The 13,336-nt window shown below is 40.6% G+C and overlaps 1 protein-coding gene across 17 annotated transcripts in view; it reads left to right on the top strand.

The window, feature by feature from the left end:
• The window catches only part of TNRC6C (trinucleotide repeat containing adaptor 6C), a 416,076-nt gene extending 403,268 nt beyond the window's left edge, over positions 1-12,808 (top strand). For 16 of the 17 annotated variants that reach the window (XM_088661614.1, XM_088661603.1, XM_088661613.1 and 13 more), the window contains 4 exons: positions 3,623-3,817; positions 6,241-6,311; positions 8,131-8,270; positions 9,679-12,808. In XM_088661614.1, the coding sequence (XP_088517740.1) occupies positions 3,623-3,817; positions 6,241-6,311; positions 8,131-8,270; positions 9,679-10,039 (767 nt within the window). In that variant the 3' untranslated portion in view covers positions 10,040-12,808. The remainder of the gene's footprint in view (positions 1-3,622; positions 3,818-6,240; positions 6,312-8,130; positions 8,271-9,678) is intronic. The other variant, XM_060271830.2, reaches the window with a different exon arrangement.
• The last annotated feature ends 528 nt before the right edge of the window (positions 12,809-13,336 follow it).

Here is a 13,336-nt window from a genome sequence, read left to right as displayed (position 1 = left end):
TCGGGGGCAGCAACAAATTGTGTCCTTATTGCCCATCTCTAAATTCCCAAGTGGCCTTCTTGATCATGCCCTTTTCATATGGTGCATCTTATTACAAAACGAACACCTGTGCCTGTATTGTAAAGGTAAGATTTGTTTCCAAACAATAAATAGCTTGCCTTATTCTGGGCCAGCCCAAACTTTTGCCAAATTGAAGCAAAAAGCCCTACTGTCTTGGTCCTGTGACTTCCTCTTTGACCTGGGGAAGGGGTGAACAAAACAGGCCATAAAAGTTTTTTTGGCAATGCTTAGCCTGGTTTTCTTCCCAGTGCCATATATAGGAAAAGGTGATGAGTTTGATCCCTTCATGCTGTAGAAGTTCAAGGGAAGGCCACGCTTCTCCTCCTCCTCTCCTCTCTTTTCTCTTCATTTCAAAAGGAATAGGGTTGTTTCTGTGCACATGTTTTGTTCCTACCTGGAGACAGGGGCTAGGTCAGCAAAGTGGAGGGTAACTTGTGCCTTATCTCACATTGCCCATGAACCAAGACGGAAGCAGCCAGTGCAGCTTTTAATCACTCAGTGGGAGGAATTGTGCCATGCACCCCCACATTGCATATCACACATTAGAAGGGGTGGGGCACAATGCTTTTACTGTGAGAACAGGTGCTTGCTGCTTACTTTTTTCCTGAGTAGTGCTGAGGAGTTTGTATTGCAAACTTTCTCAAGTTACCCTTGCCACTGCCACCTAATTTTCTCCCAGAGATGGGGGGCTTCAACCTGCAGATGTTGCCAGGCCTACCCTAACTAGAATCAAAATGCCAGCAATGTTGCAGTTACAAATGTATGCATTTTAATTGATTGGCCAAAATAAAACACTTAACATCTAGCAGATAGGTAATTTTTGAGAGCCATGATCAAAATGTTAATATGTTGACATGATACTGTTTTATTTTGGTCTCCAGACTGAAGACTGTGAGGGTATTGGGTTTCCCACTGCTGAAAATGGAAAGGAATGCTGAACTCCTTTTCAGCCAGCAACTGGACAGCCCATGGATCTGATGTTTTTTTATTGTAGCCCAAAACCTCAAAAATATTTTGAACATTTATTTTTCCTGCTTTTGAGTTACATGGTCTTCTTACAGTACTTTGGCCCCCTTGATGTAAACAATATGTAACCTACCACCACAGCTGGATGCAGACTTAGATAGTCCAAATGATAATTCCAGTAACTGTGAATTTCGTAATGGGCAGTTTAACCTGAAATCTGTAAGTAATAGGGAAAGCTCAGCTGTTTTTCTTTACTGTTTTTCCACACTGCCTGAAGTCCTGAGAAACTGGTATACAGCTGGAATCTTATACTCTATTTCAGATCTCCCATCTCCCCGGGCTTGCTTTGGGAACCATATGGGGCAAACAGCACAAAATAGACCCCACAAACGGCTACATGAACACAGGTCTGCATGAATGTAAATGATCTTGGTGGGTTGTGGAAACTGTTTCCACAGCTCGCCAATGTCATTTACATTTATGCAGACCTGTGCTCAGGTAACCATGCTTTTGGTTTCTTATATTTATGGACCCATTAAGGCTTGTATCCAGCCAAGTTCTTCTTTCAGCTCAAGGGCTTTTGTCTGTGCAGTGGAATATCTTCTTCCCATGTGCCGCTCTCCCCAAATCTGTTCTGGGGGTTGCCCCAACCCTCCTGAGCAGATGACGGGCATGGGGAGGAGAGGGAGAGGAAGTCCCATTGCACAGGCAGAAGTCCTGCATTAAAAAGACAACCTCAGTGGATACAATCTTAAATCTTCAGCTCTTTAGATTAAGTAGTAAAAGTGTGTATTTTTAAAAGATTACCTGTTAACAATTCTTTAAAAGGAAATAAAACAAGTTTACTTACCCTTAATTTTAACTTTTATGCCCTGCTCCTTCATGTAGCTTTTCTCCTTCTACTATTTTTACGTATCATTTATCTACTTCAACCATTTATATACTGCTTAACAACGTAAGTCTCTATATGGTAAATTGTGCACTGACCATGTGAGAACCAGTGACATAATGGTAAAACTCTTTTGAAAATGTTTTCTTTTCTTTCTTTTTTTAAAAAAATGACGATTCAACATTGAATATTACTTTTAAATCAGGCTCATATGGTTTGTAAGACCATTTTTGCAGCATTTAACATTTTTATCCTTTGAGTTCATCTTGTTGAAAACATTGTATCTAGAAGGAGAACCAACTTAACTGCAGGTGAATTCACACATATCACAGCTGTACAGTTTGCACACAACATAAGGACTGGGTCCTGGTTCTTTTTATTTTTAAAAAAGAATGTGTGTTGAGGAAGCCCACACAAGTTTGAAGTTCACATTGGGACAAGGCTGTGTGTTTAAGTTACACTCTCACAGCACAAGGCATACTCCATGGTAAATGTGTTTAGTACTGCATGTGTGAATCAGCTTCCTCTCTTTATATACATGTGAAAATACTTTAAAGCTGGGAAGTTATCTTGCATTTTTCTTGCTGACCTCTAAGTACCTCATTTATATGATGCTTAATAATGTGCATTTCTTTGCTTTCGTTGAACACATGCTATTCATTTCTGGTAGTGAAGAAGAATAAGAAAGGGATGTGTGATTGCAGGAATAAATGTTGTGCCATGAGGGGTCCTTGTGGAAACATTTCAGATTAATATGGGAGATAACAAGATGAGGAACTCCCTATCTTCTCTCTTTCACTCCCTCCTCAGAAAGAAGGAGAGAAAGGTGCTTCTCTCATTTCTGGGATGGCAGTTGAGAGGTCAACTCTCTCCCCTCTGAGAGCCAAAGTAACAGCTACCAAGGTACAAGAATGCCAATGATAGTGTAGATTCAGTAATACGCTATGTCTAAAGGATGCAGAAGGAGCAAGATCTCCCTGTCTCTTGCATCCTTCACTCCCATCGTCCTTTCCCCACAGATAACAGGAGAGGAAACAGTTACCATATTGTTAAGCAAGAAACAGCCTGATGTGGTCTCTTACTGCTTTCAGGCTATCTAGAAACAGTTGGAGAGTACCCAGGGTAATTGCTGGGCAATAACTTAAGATGTCAGCAATTCTCTTCCTCCTGTGGATAGAGAAGGAGGAGCAGGAAGAGGAGAAGGCGTGAAATATGGTGATGGGGCAATGGGGCTTGTCAGCAGATCACTTTTGGAACTAGCAGGGGACTTGATCCACCATAACCTCTAGCATACCCAGAAACAAACATGACAGTTCCTCCAGTTCAAAAAGAAGAAGAAAAAGACTAATGTTAGGTGCTTAGCTATTTAAAACCTGTAAGTTTTAAAATGTTTTATTCTAAACTAATGTTTTATTTCAAACTTGTTTTATTCAGAAGTCAGATTAATTTCAGACCTTACAGTTTGGACTCTGGAAGCATTTACTAATGGGACTGTTGTCCAAACCAGGAGGAACAAATCTGGGATCTTTAAAGGCAGTGGATTAATTATGCAGATATATTAGCAAGAGAAGCTCTGCCAGTTATGATCAATGTTAGCTATAGTGCTTATTATGCTGGTGTAAAGAGAACAGAACAGAACCCTGGGGATCACTCAGTGTCCCTAAACAACATTCTAACAAATACATGAATTGCATTTCTCTGTTGCAGGTAAACTGTCAGACATCAAATCAACGTGGTCCTCTGGCCCAATTTCTCACACACAAGCCTCTCTGTCCCATGAACTGTGGAAGGTGCCCAGAAACACTACTGCTCCTACAAGACCACCTCCAGGCTTAACAAACACCAAGCCATCGTCTACTTGGGGTGCCAGCCAACTGGGTTGGACCAGCTCTTACTCCTCTGGTATTCCTGACTCCTGTCTTTTTTCCTCTCCTTTCCTTTCCTCTTTTTTTTCTTTGCAATGCAACAACTTTTTTGTTCTTATCCCCTCTCTGTGTTCAGGTTTTTTAATGTAGCAAATCTGTAGGTCTCGAAGGGGGAGTGGAATGCACTTATTTGCTGGATTATTCCAGAGATGGAAAATTCATGCAACCAGTCAGACGTGACAGTTCTCCCCAGAAAGTACTTTTCTCAGTAATTTCCTCTGTGGCAGGTGCATTTCTATGTGCTATTAGCAGTTGTGCTTTCAGTAATTCAGGATAAAAGCCATTGAAAACTTACTGGGGAATAAGCTCAGCTGAGGTTCCCCCAAGCCTGCAAACACCTCTCTCTTCCGCATGAATGATAAGATCCACACTCAGAGAATGAGTTTACTGTTGGTGTCCATGATTATATCATTTGGTATATAAGTTCATACCTATTTACCAAATCACTGCAAGTTACTGAAAGTGGGTATTGATGGAACTTTCTCTCTCCGCTCCCCCATATTTTTGTAGAGAAAATAATGCACAATTGTACTGCATATGCTAAGCAGAATTTTGTAAAACGAGGCATGTTACCCCATAAGGCAAAAACAGGCTACAAGAGAGTCTTGTTGAAACCTCAGACTGTAATGTAAGCAAGGGCTATGCAGTTAAAGGCAAGAGGGACTTAGGTTGTTTGTGCTGCAAATAGGACATAACTATCTTAAGCTTCTGAAATTCATGGAAACTCAAAAATGAGATCAACATTTTTGCCACTGTTTTCCTACTGGTTGTTCTGCACAGTCCTAATGGGAACCATGTTGATCTCCATGATAACTGATGCTAGCGCAAAATTGATTGGCGGATCAGCACAAGTGGCACAGCTTGCTATAGCACAAAACAGCTATATTCGGAGATTTCAAAGATTCAGAAGAGCTGTGATTGGGATGAGCAATCAGCTACGAAGGAAGCTGAGTGGAAAGGGGACGGAAGTCCTGGATACTTGCTGAGTGGAGAGGGATTTTATGCTGAAGTCCTGCTTGCCAATTTCCACAGGCATCTGTTTGGGCACTGTGAGAACAGGATGCTGGACTAGATGGGCCCTTGGCCTGATCCAGCAGTCTTTTCTTATGATGGCTTTACTAGTGAAAATTCTTCAGCTGATACCATCACACCCAAATGCTCCCGAATAAGTGTGGGCCCTTAGTGCAGCACCAGGCAGAATCCTCTGGAAAGCAATGGCAAAACACTGCAAGTTAATTCTGAATGAAGGGAAGATGTGTAACATACATAGCTTCCCATAAGATGCAAAATCCATAAAAAGGTTTATCCCTGTCCTGACTTTATGATCCATTTATTTGGCTACTTCTGTTTCACACACCATGCACTGTTTCAGATGGATTTTTTCATTTGTCACAATATTTATTGTTTTACCAGTAAGTGTGGAAATGAAATGCTCCCATCAACCCTTTGAAAAACACACAACATTATTAGCTTTTTATGAGCTCCACCTGGTGGCCGAATAACAAGGATTCAAATTTCAGCTTCAGTGCAGTAACCCACCTGACTTGGAAGTCATGTGCCTTTTTAAAATGCTGCCATTTAAATGTCAAAGCAGTGCAGGTTCAGCAATTAACACTGCCTTAGTATAGAGGAAATAATGAACTGGAAATCTAGAGTTGATTTGCTTGCTCTACTGTACATATAATGGGTGCTAGATGTCTGGATCACAGCTGGAAGATACGTTCTTAATCTGTTTCATTCATCCTGTGCCTTACATGGCATTCTGCTCTATGCAATTACCCTGTCACATCACCTATTCAAATATGATAAGCTGGACTCCTGGGGCCTTAACTCGGCATATCTGAAAATCAGGAGGTGTAGAAGCAGCAATATCCTTTTGAAATTGCCTTCTGAGCATTTGAAACTATTGTCTTTAAACACAATCTTTAAAAATCATGATCTGGTCATTTTGTAAAACAAAGCTTGACAGATAACAGTGTCAAAGGATAACAACAGAAAAGGCCACAGGTTGCTTATAATTCCATTAATCTCACCTCATAGCTACTGAAACATAGCATCACTGATGCTGCTTAGAGAGACATCTGTTCTGCAGTTTCCAGAGGGGTAACCTGCAGCAAAAAAATAGCAAAGATTATTGTGGCACCTCAAAGGCTATTATTGCATTAGCTTTAATGGACTAGAGTCCATGTTAGCTGATGCATGATTGTGGTATAGGTATTTACAGTACTGTCTCAGTGCTGCTAAGGGAAAAAAAGGTTGGTAGGCATTTGATAAGTCACCTCCTTATTAGGAATCCCTATAGCAGTTCTATTCCTCATGTTTGTGTTCTGCATGTTGTATAGCCTTCATTCAGTAAGTTGGGTTGGGCTCTCCATAATCTTTCTTTTCTTTGTGGTATAGGCTCAGCCTGGAGTACTGACAGCTCAGGAAGAACAAGTAGCTGGCTGGTCCTCCGTAACCTCACACCCCAGGTAAGCAAAGCTCCCAGATTAATTCAGAAAATAGCTGTGGGCCATCTGAGATATCGGGGAGATAAAAATTGGCACCCTGCTTCTAAATCCTTGTGCTATATAGCTGCCTATAATTGTCAGTGTTTATGACACTGCATTAGCACAGCCATTGGTGCATCCTGTCCTAAGCACTCATTACGGGTGCTGTACGTTTTAGGATTGGCTCATTTAACCCTTTGCAAACACACCTAGAACCAAATGCAAATCCTCATTCTTGAGAGCCCACTGTGTTTTTATTTAGTGCTGCAAAGTTTGCTAAATTTAAAATAGAATCTCCATACCCAGAAGTGAGCAAACGTCCAAGTTTGTGGGATCTGAGCCCAGATATTTGTTTTCAGTAGTAGCACCCAGTGCTTTCTCACAAAAATCCAATCCTAGTTTCTTCCCAAATTTTCTTCATTTCAGCAGCCCGATCTGAAAGGAAAGGTGGTTGCTATGGTTCAACCAAAGGGAGTCAGAATTCCTTAGTGATTACTGCACTCAGATCCCTTTGCCCACCCTATCCTAACCTATTCATTTATTGATTGAATCCTTGCAAACCATATCACATGAGTAGGCATGAGCAATGAACACAAGCTGCCTTGAAAATACAGAGTTCTTCCTCCTGCTTTTGCAGGTTTCATTGCCAGATGTAAAACGGGGCCATCAGCTAATGCAGAAATACGATCTTAAAAATAATGGGGACATCAAATGATTTGATACCCAGAAATATACGAGGTTGTCTTTCAGTAGCATGGCTGTTGGTATATGTTACAGAAAGTGTACTATTTCCCCTGATGGCTTTAGGTGGTCCATGGAAGCAGTAAGAGCAGCTATCTGACCTCCTAGTGGTTGCAACTATAAAACATTTGCAAAGTTAAACAAGGTCTGGTATGGTTTCAGATTGGATGGGTGACCGTGTGTTGAGATTCCTGTATTGCAGGGGGTGATCTTTGGGATACCTTCTAACTCTACAATTCTGTGACACTGTATGAGAAACTCACACATCCACTTTTCCATGTAATTACTGGAGAAAGTCACCAATCGATCCCATATGGAAATGTATGGCCACCAGAAATGGGGTTCAGCTCAGCCACCTGCCCATGCAGGAGATACACATGCAGGAGAAACTGTAGTCTTACTATAGTGAATCTGCTCTACATGGGAAAAAAGCTTAGCCATCTTTAGATGTGGAGGGGCCGTGCCACCCTCCCAACACTGGCATCACTGCTCCTTACCTGGACAGTGCAGAGTAGGACAGAGCTGTGCAGGTGCATCAGTGGAGCCATTCACTGGCCACTGCCCCCCACCCTTCACCATCCTGGTAAGTGGCAGCAGTACTGGTGTCAGGAGGCGACACCACATCGACCACTCTGGGAAATATCTCACTCTGGGAAATAATCTTAAACAAGTTCCCTGACTCAGAAGATGCATAGCATTAGCAGCCAGATCAAATGCTTTACGTTAAGACAAGTCTGATTAAAGTCTTATTTCTCTTTGGGTTAATGGGGTAATTAAGCAATCCTACCAATTAAAGTTTTCAGACTTAATGAACATGACCTCAAAATACTTGGCACAGAGGCTTACAGAAACAGCTTGAGTGTAGCTATGCTGATATCGGGGAGCAGGCAGAAAGAGAAAGAAGTGGGTGTGAGTTGCCTTGTTGTACTGGATCTCCAGAGAGAATGTAAGTGAGTGCAGTTAAATTTTGGAGAAAGGCTGGATAAAACCAATGTGATGCAGGTGTTCCTTCCACATGACATCTCTAAATCAATCTCATTTGTGCTCCTTTTCCAATTAGATTGATGGCTCTACACTGCGTACTCTATGCTTGCAGCACGGTCCTCTTATTACATTCCATCTGAACCTGACTCAAGGGAATGCTGTGGTTCGATACAGTTCCAAGGAAGAAGCAGCGAAGGCCCAGAAATCTCTGCATATGTATGCAATCTATTCAGTATTTGCTGTGGTTCATATGTGCCTCTGTGTCTTAGTTTGGTGTGTCTGTAAGAGCAGAAGCAGAAGAACTGAATAATGAAAATTAAGCTGTGAGATTTATGAGCAGGGCATTAAGTGAAAATGATACAGGATATGCCTATAAAAACTGGCAAATTCCAAAAGAGGTAGATTTGCTCCTACTTAGGACTCCCAATTCTATTCAACAGCAGTCCCGAAGCTTCTGCAGCTTTTATCCTGCACTGAATTAAAAACCAATAAAATTAAGTTTAACATTTTAATGTTTGCAGTAACCCACAATGCATTCCTAAATGTGGGTTGGTGAGGAGGAAACCTAGAGACATGGTGGATCAGTCTCAGCTTTGGTTATGGAGTACTTTTGCAGCATTTCATTATGTAAGGCCAGAAGTAGTAATTAGAGTTAATTAAGAAGAAGAATGGTAGTCTCCACCCCTTGGCTTACTGTGTGGTGTGTTCATTGCTAGACATGCAGGAGGGTGTGAAGATAGGGATTGGAAAAATGATTTCTGAGGCCACAGAGGCATGCAATTGAAAGCAGTGCTCTTGCCCAGTACAGTTCCCAGGGGAAGAAGGCACATGAGAAGGTTCTCTTCCAGGTGAAAGATTTCCCTCCCTCTCAGCTTTTGCATGGTACTTCTTGTCAACCACACTACCAAAGCGGCTCAGGAGGAGAAAAGTGGATGGACACACACTTGCATACATGTGGAATATAATTATGTGGATCTAGAATAAACCCATGATTTTGGTATTTGAACAAGCAACCACAAGTCTTAACCAAAGGCCATGGGTTGAAAAATAATAGCCACTTCTGTCTTTGAGGAGACAGCCAAAGTAGAACTGACTGCTATTTTTTGTATACCTCCTGCTAGCCAGCATCACCTTCCAGATGTTTTGGACCACAGTACCTGTCAGCCCTAGCCTGCATGGCTGCTCTGCCTAGGGCTTATACAAGTTGTCATCCAAAGCATCTGGAATTCTGGTCCAAAGAAATGGGTTTTGGAAAGGTTGTCTATCATCTGAAATATATATTCTAAACTCTACGGAAGTCTATATATTCATAACAAAATAAAGTATGCAAAATAAATGTGTGTGTACTTTGTATGCTACGTGCATCCATAGATTTGCTTGGTGCAGTTAGCTTCAAGCCCTGTTTTTTCATATGTACATGTAGCATTCCCTCCACTGAGTGATGATTGCAGTATATAGATAACCATACATTAAAATAGAAATAGTAAGGATTGATTTATTAGATTTTCATAGCATTAGGTTTCATAACAGAATATGAAAATGGCCTGAGACAAATCCCCCTCTCTGAGCCCAGGTAAGAGTGTGGTTTACCTTTGAGCATCTCTGTGTCTTTCTCTGTTTTCAGGTGCGTTTTGGGGAACACTACCATCTTGGCCGAGTTCGCTGGAGAAGAGGAAGTGAACCGTTTCTTAGCACAAGGCCAGCCACTGCCCCCCACCTCCAGTTGGCAGTCCAACACTGGAACCACTCAGACACGTTTGGGCTCCACAAGCAGCTCACACGGCATGGTGCGCAATGATGCAGGCCACTGGAATACCCCCTGCCTAGGTGGCAAAGGGAGCAGTGATCTGCTCTGGGGCGGGGTCCCTCAGTACTCAAGCAGCCTTTGGGGTCCACCCAGTACCGATGACGGCAGGGTTATCGGAAGCCCAACGCCTTTGAATACTCTGCTCCCAGGTGACCTTCTCAGCGGGGAGTCCATTTAGGACACCAGAGAAACAAGAAACAAAATGGAAGTAACAATCATCAGCACTAAAGGAAAATAATGGTAACCCTTTCCAGTCCAGGGCATCGCGAAGAATCCAGCTTTAATAGATCAGACTGGCAGCCCTTTTTTTTAGTACCTCTGTCCAATATCGACTAAGAAACTCTGCCGAAGTCCTTGTGAACTGTTAGTGCAACAGTATGGGCTCCCTTTGGTCAGTGTCACGTGCTAATGATAGGTTTTATGTGGGTTTTTTTTCCAATGGCTTTTTAATTTTGTTTTTATGTTTGTATGGTGTTTTTAAAGACGTATAAAAGCTGCTTAGACTAGTTCTATCATGAAGGGCACTTTTCAGAATTTGGGCTGGAAAGGGTTATTTTATCAACTGTGGGAGTCGGGGAGGGATGAAAGGGGGGGAGGGTTGTGAGAAAGCCTATTTAAGATGAGCCTGTGATAATTATGCACATTACCAGAGGCGGATCCAGTAATCAGTAGGGGATGGCATCCGACCAGCCCGTCAGCAGTCAGCAGCCTCAGGGGAACAAATCCTATGCCCCTCAGCTGCACGACTTGGATTGAGAGGTGGGGTGGAATATCCATGTCCACTACTCCCACGGGTCTTGCCTATGCACATTACACTTGTTTCATTACTTTTTTGTGTCACTGTTTTTTCTTTAAAACTCCCCCCAAAAAATTGTAAAAAAAAGAAGAAGAAGGTTTTTTAAAGAAACATATCAAACATGCAACTATACTTGAATCCAGCAGGCCAATAACAAAATGTGAACACTTTCTATTATTACACTTCCAGGTCGGCACCAGAAAACAAAAGAACAGGCTCTAGGAATATTTTTGTTAAGTTCTTTCTTATACGTATGCATTGGGGGAAAAGATGGATAGATGTGTGAGCGTATGGACGTGTGTGCGCGCCAGTTGTACAACTGAACAAATTGTGTGACTTTTTTCCTTTCTTTCCTCCTCCCCACTTCTCAGTATATGCTTTTGATTTGCTATTTGGTCAAACGTTTAATTGTTATTAGCTTCTAACTTTGCACTGAGTGTCCACAGCCCTTCTTGTAGCTAATCCTACTTGTTTTAAAAAAAGAAAATTGAAAAAAAAAACTGATAAGAGGGGCTGGCGACAATTCACGTGTAAATGTTTACTCAAGGACTCTTACTGCATTTTAAAAAAACTTACAGTGTGTATCTCTGGAGAATAATATGTATATCTACCTTTAGCAGCTTTTTATTGTGGACTAATGCAAGGAAATAAGTACCGGAGTATTGCACCAATTTTTTCCCCATTCGGAATATAAAGTTTTAAAAAAGGAAAAAAAAAAACTCTTGTTGAACTGTGGCCATAAATACTTGTAAAGAGTGGATGGTTCCCTGCAAGCCGGAACGGAAACAAGCACTTGGACATAGGTTTTGACTGCTTTTGGAGGAGCCTACGGTTTCGGCTCCCACCTGTTTACAGACCTTTTTTTTTCCTCCTTCAAACTTTAAAATAAAAAAAGGAATTGAAAAAAAAGAAAAAAAATAGACTTCCATCATAAAGAAACCTATTTTCAGAATGAAGATATGCTACTTCAGAGCTCTGGGATTGAACAGTGTTTGTTGTTGTTGTTGTTGTTGTTATTGTTGTTGTTGTTGTTGTTTATCCTTTTCTTTGGCCATTGCTGTGTACTCCTTTGTTGTTTTTTCCTCCTCTTCGTCAAGAGTGGCGAAAAATATTGTGATCACTATCTTGCACATGGTGGAAGATGTCTCAGGAAAGCCGGGTTTCCCGAGGAGCAACTCCACACCATTTCATGTATTTTTTAAACCCAACTCCTAGCACTGAAGATATTATTAAAAAAACAAAATGAAAAAAATAAAAATAAAAAAGACAGTAAGAGAAGAAGAAAAATACCTAATCTAATGTGTAGCAGTTACATATTTACCAAATAATGGACTCAAAAGAAATAGATGTTTGAAGAGTGCTTTATATATTAAAAATTGCTTTATGTTTAAAAATGATCAATGTTTTTGATTGTTTTGAAAGGAAGAAAGACAATGGAATAACATACCCTTTGAGTATGTTTTAAAAATTATATGAACATTGTGCTCCCTGCCTGCTTGGATCAGGAAACTTGTGCATTACATTTTTTGTTTTGTTAAAGATTAGCTTTTTAATGGTTTTGTCCAATTAAAAAGGGTCCTGCAAGATTGCAAATCAACAAAAGCTGGTTTTCTAGAGGATCATGAACTATGCACAGATTGGGTTCCAGACTTGTGTTTTCTCAAGTTTTCGTAGTGTATTTAGCTGAATACCCTTTTCTCAGAGTGCTTGCATCTCATTGTCATTACACGCACTCTACATATGTATTGTGTATATATATATCTCTCTCCCTTAATACACACACAGACACACACACATTATATTTATATATATATAATACATATGTGCCTATGTGCGGATTGAAATAGTCAATACAATTTTCCATGCTGAAGTTTAGTAATGAGTTGTAGAAAAAGAACTCCTGATCATTTAAAATTGGGGATGGACATAAAAAAAAGCAAATACATCCTGTTAAACTTTTGTTTTTGCCTTCTTTCATTTTGAATTCAAGATGTCTGTAACTCTGAGATGAAAAGATAAAAAAAAGTTTGTGGCTTTTAATGTTATTTCTCCTCATAGAATGTGATTGTTAAAAACATGCACCAGAAGTTGCTTTCAAGAGTACGAAGATTCTTTGAAACTTAATAAACTGCAGTTTTTCTTGGCTGTTAAGATGACCGTGTATTTTTCTTGTGTACAAAGATGACTGTTAATTCTAGCTTTGATCACAGGGGGTTGTTTTTGTTGTTGTTGAGGGCATTTTTAAGGCTTTCCACATTCATACATGTGCAACCTGCCAATATCTGAAGTGATTAAAATTTCACCTTCCATATGTGTATACATTAATTTACATGCTATCTTCCAGTTACAGATTGTGGACTTGCGGCTTGCAATTGCCTACTCTTGCCATTTGTATCTGATAGCTGTCCTCTTAATCTTTCTGACGTAATATAGGAATGCATTGTCTATGAAACAGTTACTGTATTTTTGTTAAAATGCTACATGTCTGTTTTTGTCTTTTACAATACCGTGGAACAAATTCTATAATTCTGCTGCAGTTGTGATGAAATAAGAGGCAGAATTCAGAGTACAGTGGTACCTCGGTTTAAGAACAGTCCTGTTTACGAATGATTTGGTTTACGAACTCTGCAAAACTGGAAGTAGTGTCCTGATTTGCGAACTTTACCTCAGTTTACAAAC

The sequence above is a fragment of the Zootoca vivipara genome, chromosome 2, assembly GCF_965207765.1.
Source record: "Zootoca vivipara chromosome 2, rZooViv2.hap1.1, whole genome shotgun sequence".
NCBI lineage: Eukaryota > Metazoa > Chordata > Lepidosauria > Squamata > Lacertidae > Zootoca > Zootoca vivipara.
The sequence above is the reverse complement of the archived record's forward strand: the minus strand, read 5'-3'. Positions and strand labels throughout refer to the sequence as shown.